This window comes from Cynocephalus volans, chromosome 13 (genome assembly GCF_027409185.1).
Source record: "Cynocephalus volans isolate mCynVol1 chromosome 13, mCynVol1.pri, whole genome shotgun sequence".
NCBI lineage: Eukaryota > Metazoa > Chordata > Mammalia > Dermoptera > Cynocephalidae > Cynocephalus > Cynocephalus volans.
This window is the reverse complement of record NC_084472.1, coordinates 96,044,096-96,050,728: the sequence shown is the minus strand read 5'-3', so window position 1 is coordinate 96,050,728 and position 6,633 is coordinate 96,044,096. Positions and strand designations below refer to the sequence as shown.

Below are 6,633 nucleotides of genomic sequence, written 5' to 3'. Positions count from 1 at the left end.
ATCTTTTTGGTTTTTTTTCAGATGAGACTTAAACATGGGCAACCTCTGAACTGCCTGGCATGTAAGTGAAGCATTCTTTGCTGGTGAAAGCATACATCTTTTTTTAATTGGTTACAATAATTTTATTGATTACAATAAATCCAGATCCATGAAGTTTTGTAGGCCATAGTCTTAATGTCCACCATTTTGAGATGAGGAGGCTTAGAAGGCCAGCTGGGTCAGTGCTAAGTTGTTTTAAGATATTAGTAATGCTGTTTACCTCCATGCGATGCCATACGTTGGAAACGTTGTCACTCACATCAGTGTTCTTCAGTTCTAACATGGTAGCTACAATCCTCAATGTGAGTAAAGTTTGGAGAGGATACATAGCTTGCAATAACCATGAGGTATCTGTAACTGGATACAGAATGCTGGATTGACAGGGGTTTTTTTGTTTGTTGTCAATAGTGTTCCATTGTCTTTTAACAAAAACTGTCGCAATTCCAATCTTTGTTTCTCTATATGTGTTTTAATATTTTCCTCACCCTCTTCTTCTCAATCACCCTTCACCACTCCTTTGAAGATTTTATTTTAGCTTCAGTTCTCAATGATTTTTCTCTTATGTGACTATGTATCCCACCAGCAGTATAAGAAAGTTCCATTGGCTCTACATTCTTAATACTTGGTCTTGTCTGCGTATTTCAATTTAGTCATTCTTATTGTTGTGTAGTGCTATCTCATACTGATTTTAATTTGCATTTCCATAATTACTGATGATATTGAATAACTTCTCATATATTTATTGGCTGCTTGGATATCATCCTTTGCAAAGTCACTCTTTTTTTTTTTTTAGATTGACTGTAGTTTTCTTATTGATTTATAGAAATTCTTTTTATTAAGTAGTCTCCCCTTATCCATGGGGAATAAATTCCATGACCCCCAGTAGATGCCTGAACCTTGGATAGTAGCAAACCCTCTATATCTATACATACATTCTATGACAAAATTTACTTTATAAATTAGGCACAGTAAGAGATTAACAACAATAGGTAATAATAAAATAGAACAGTACTAACAATATGCTGTAATGAAAGCAAAGTAAGGGTTACTTGAAGATAAGCACTGTCAATCTGATAACCAGGATGGCTACTGAGCGGCTGAGGGGTGTGGATATGTTGGAAAAAGGGATGATTCACATCCCAGGCAGGATGGAGAGGAAGGGCACAAGATATCATCACACTGCTCAGAACAGTGCACAATTTAAAACTTATGAATTGTTTATTTTTGGAATTTTCCTCTGAGTATCTTTAGATTGCTATTAACCACAGGTCACAAACTGTGGAAACCAACCCACAGATTACGGGGGACCACTTTATACTGTTTGTGAGTTCTTTGTCAGATATATGCATGGCATATACACCCTCCAAAATTTTGGCTTGCCTTTTCCTCTCCTAATGATATCTTTTGATGAAAATAATTTAAGTATGATAAAATTTACTATTTTTCCTTTAATTAATATATTCTGTGTCCTGTTTAAGAAATATTTGCATAATTCAAGATTATAAAGATATCTACCTACGTTTTATTATAAAAGTTGTATTATTTGTACTTTCACATTTAGATCTGAAATCCCCTGGAAGTGATCTTTGTAACCAGTACAGGGCAAGTTTGGTTTTTGTCTTTATGCGTTATCTATTTGACTCAGCTTCATTTATCAGAAAGACACTCTCCCATCATTGCACTTTGTCATAAAACAGAAGAGTGCATTTGCTTGTATTGGTTTCTGGCTGCCTTATCCTATTTATTTTTCTCTTTTTGTCAATACTATGCATGTTAGTAACTATAGCTTTTAATAAGTCTTCAGGTCCGATACTGTGAGTTGTCTACCTCTGAAATTTACCTTTGATGCTCTTGGTCTCTTGCATTTCCATGTAATTTTAAAATCTTGTCAATTTCCACAAGAGATAACTGGCAGTGTTTTTACTGTAGTTGCCTTGAATGTATAAATCACTGCTGAGGGAATTGACAGCTCTGTAATACCAAGGCTTTTACAACAGGAACGTTATATATTACTCCGTTTAATTAGGTCTTATTCAACCTTTCAATAGTGATTTGTAGTTTTTATTAACAATCTCTTGAAATTTTCATTCTGTTTCTAGATATTTGATATTTCTGTTTTCTAATAATTTTGTTTGGAAAATTTTGTTTTCTATTTTCTTATTGATGGTATATAAAATATATTGTATATTCAGCAAACTTTCTAAAATCACTCAATACTTTCAGTACTTTGAATGTTCTTCTGAATCTTCTATATATATCACCGTGTTATTTGTTTTATAAATTAATTTTATTTCTTGATTTCTAATTTATATATATACATGATTTATTGAATGATTGATTGATTAATTGATTTTCTTATTGTACTAGCTAAGAAATCTTATGAAACATTGAACAGAATCAGTGAACTGCTGTCATTTAATGACTTTCCAATTTAATTTTTTATCTTAGGGAGAAATCCATCAATATTTTACCATTAAGAATGGTGTTTGCCGAAGGTTTGTTTTTAAATACTCTTTATTAGGTTAAGAAGAATTCCTTTATCTTTCTAAGAAGTTTTATGATAAATGATTGTCAAATTTTTCAAATACATTTTTCCCCATCTGTTAATATGATAATATATTTCTTCTCCATTTTCTGTTGAAATTAGGAATTACATGTATTGATTTTCCCCTTTTAACCAACTTTGAATTCCTGAAATAAAACCCACTTTGTCTTGATGCATTAGCCTTTTTACACATTTTTGGATTAATTTTTCTGAGATTTCTTTAGATTTTTGCATCCATAATCATAAGATATTTTGATATGCAGGTTTTCTTTCTTGCAAAGTCTTCATTTTTTCACTATCAGGTTGTGGCAGCCTCAAAAAGCTAATAGGGAATCTTTCTACTCTTTAGAAGAGATGTCGTTTATAAAATGTTTGATAGAATTCAGTTGTCACTTGTGAAACCATATGTTTTTCCTTTGAGGTTTGTAAACAACAGAAAATCACAGGTTTATACTGGCTTTCTATTTCTTTTATTTCTGTATGATTTTTTTAAATTTTGTTTTTCCTGGACTTTGCCTGTTTCATCTCAATTGTCAAATGAATTGGTTGATGTTGTTCAAAATAAATTTATTGTCTTTTGGGGGAAGGAGGAAGGGAGTTAAATTTTTATTTTGAAATATTTGTAGATTCACAGGAATTTGCAAAAAAGTGTACATGCAAGTCCTGTTGACCCTCACCCAGTTTCCCTCTATGGTAAAATCTTGCACAACTATAGTAATATATCAAAACCAAAAACTTAACATAGGTACAACCCATAGAGGTTATTCAGATTTTACCCACTTTACATGCACTCACTTGTTCGAGTGTGTGTGTGTGTATGTGTGTGTGTAATTCTGTGAAATTTTACCACATTCATAGATGGTGTAATCATCACCACAGTCAAGGTGCAGAACTGTTTCATGATACATGCTACCTCACGCTACCTCACGCTACCTCTTTGCAGCTGTACCTGTCCCTCTCCTTGCAATTCTACCAACAACAGCCACTAATCTGCTCTCCATCTCTACAATTTTATGTTAAAATGTTATATAAGTGAAATTATACAGTATGTGACCTTTTCAGATTGGCTGTTTTCATTCAGAGATACATCCAATTTGTGGAGTGTTATCAATAATTTGTTTCTTTTATTGCTAAATAGTACTCTGTCGTACAGAGGTGCCACAATTTGCTTAACAATCCACTTAAGATAGGACATCTGAAATGATTCCAGTTTTTAGCCATTATAAATAAAGCTGCTATAATCATTTAAATACAGGTTCTTGTGTAAATATAATTTTTCATTTCTCTGAGATAAGTGCCCAAGGGTATAATTGCTGGGTCATTATGATAAGTGCATGTTTAGTCTTACAATAAACTAGTGAACTATTTTCTAGAAGCCTGTGCCATTTTATATGAATACCAGTAACTTACGAGTAATCTAGTTTCTCTGTATCCTAACCAGCATTTGGTGTTAACACAATTTTTTTTTTATTTAGCCATCCTGAAAGCTATGTAGTACTCTCTCATTGTTTTAGTTTGCATTTCTTTCATGGCTAACAAGGCCGAAGATATTCTGATGATCTTATTGCCGTCTTGACATCTACTTTGGTGAATATCTGTTCATGTCTTTTGCACATTTTCTAATTGGATTGTTTGTTTTTTAATCTTAAATTTTTAGAATTCTTTATATATTACAGATACAAGTTATTTGCGAGATAAATGGTATTCAAATATTTTCCTCAAGTGTGTAGATTATCTTTTTATATTCTTAACATGGTATTTTGCAGAGCTACAGTTTGAATTTTGATGATGTCCAATTTATCAATTTTTCATTTTTTTGAAATCTTACTTTTGGTGCCAAGTGCAAAAACTACCTAGCCCTACATTTCAAATATTTTTTCTAAAAGTGTCATAGTATTACATTTTACATTTGAGTCCAAGTACTACTGTGAGTTAACATTTGCATAAGGCACAGATTTTAAGTCAAAGTTTATTTATTTATTTATTTTTGCTGTAGTTGTTCAATTGGACCAGCACCATTTGTTGAAGAGGCTGTCCTTTTATTCAATGATTTTAGCAGTTTTGTCAAAAATTATTTGGGCATATTTGTGTGGGACACGTCTGTGTTCTTTATGTTGTTCTATTGACTTATAGGTTCATTCGTCTGCCAATACCACTTGATGCTTTCTTGGTTGTTTTAGCTTAGTAATAACCCTCAACTTCTAGTATAATGGTTGCTTCCACTCTTTCTTCCTTTTCAATTTTGTCTTAGATACTCTAGGTCATTTGCCTTTCCGTATAAATTTTTGAAAATATATATTGCCTTTTCAATGTCTAAAGTATCTATGATTATGTCCCCATTTATTTCTACTGTTGGCAATTTGTTTTTTCTCTTATGTTCTTTATTCTTTATTTATTATTTATATTATACTTATTATTTATAACATGTAAATGTATAGTTTAATAAATTAACAATGTATTATTAATTGTTATTTATTTATTTATGTCAGGTTTATAAATTTTGTTAGTCTTTTTGAAGAATCAACTGTTGGTTCTGTTGGTTTTTTAATATTCTCCTTTTTTTAATTATTGATTTTACCTCTAATACTTATTATTTCCCTCCTATTTTCTTTGGGATTTCTTTGCAGGCCACTGATAGCCTCAGTTTACAACTGGGTAAGACATCTCAAGTGTCTATACCTAATAAGGCACACTATTTTGTTCCTTTGTTGCCTGTGGTGGTTGCACAGCTGCCTGAGTTTTCTCCCATTATCTCAAGCAATTCAATACAAAACTTTCCTTGGCCCTAAAAAGTGGATCTCAGCTTTCTATTATTTTTATTTTGTACGTTTCCATTTTTTGGTGGGACTTATAGCCAGGCCAATTTTCATACCTAAGACTGTCTCCTTTTTTTGGCAAGTGTCCATACACTTTGTGGGTTTTTTTTTTTTATGTATAAGATGTTTTATTATTATTATTTTACTGTATCACATACTAGTGAATACACCAGATTGCATTTTCTCATGTTACAAATAGTAAATGAGGCACAGGTCTCTTTGATTTCACCAAGAACCTCAATATCATATGTCTTTTGGAGGATCCAGTTTTATACAACATCTGTGGTACTGTCCACGAGGATACCAATTGTGCTTAGTAGTAAAGAACATTTTGCTAAGTTGTTCTATCAAGGGATGTTCACCTTTTTCTTCTAATATGGTATTCAGCCCTTGATCATATGTTTCTTCATTATTATGCACAGGATCTGGTCGAGGGATATGTTTTGTGTGTTCATATGGAATGTCCACAGAAGGGTGGTAGCATACTGTTGTCCTGCCATCAGATGTCAAAGCAAGCTCTACTTTACAATTATAGTCATCTGGAAGAGAAGAAAACATAGATTTATGACAAACACAATAAAAAGCTCCATTTTGGATTGGAAATAAATGTTTCATGATAGATCTTTTAGATATCACCCATTTTACTGCTGCTGCTGTCATAGTGTATCGAGATGCTTATCAGGTGGTCTGAAAAAGATTTTCTGAAGAGAAACTGCTTTTAATATCTGCTTCTAGGCAAACCAGTTTTTATCCTTCAACAACTCCTCAATGCAAGTCCACCATCTTGTTTCCCAAGGATCCATACACTTTGGGTCCAATTTTCCTTGCAGGAGCTGAATTCTTATCCATCTTTGCTTATCTTTGGTCATGTGGAGGCCACCTGGTTTGGAGCTTCAGTTCACATTTACTACTGCGCATTTTCATTTACTGTAGTCCACTCAGAGGTTTATCATGGCTTTAGCCTTTATGTCTTTAACTTTTCCACAGTTTATCAGTCATTTTTATGTGATAGAAGAGAACAGGGTGGAAGATCTATGCAAATCTTCAGTGTTTCCAGACCAAGCAGCTCAGAGGGTGTTTTTGCAGTCACACGTTCTCAGAAAGAAAAAGAAAATGAAGGGAAAAATAGCTAACAAATGCATTTTGAAGCTATTCCATGTAGGTGGAGTCTGTGTTTCCAATCTAAAATTAGACTTAGAGGAAATACTTCAGGGAAAAAAAAATACACAAAAG

The 6,633-nt window shown here is 32.7% G+C and overlaps 1 protein-coding gene across 1 annotated transcript; it reads right to left on the bottom strand.

Annotated features, from left to right (window-relative positions):
* Positions 1-5,643: 5,643 nt before the first annotated feature.
* LOC134361732 (large ribosomal subunit protein mL42-like) lies at positions 5,644-6,060 on the bottom strand. The gene has a single exon (XM_063076719.1). The coding sequence runs from the start codon at positions 6,058-6,060 to the stop codon at positions 5,644-5,646; it is 417 nt and encodes a 138-aa protein (XP_062932789.1).
* Between the last annotated feature and the right edge of the window lie 573 nt (positions 6,061-6,633).

Coding starts and splice junctions, on each gene's coding strand:
- LOC134361732 (XM_063076719.1), bottom strand. CDS start 6,060: ATGACAGCAGCAGCAGTAAAATGGGTGATATCTAAAAGATCTATCATG.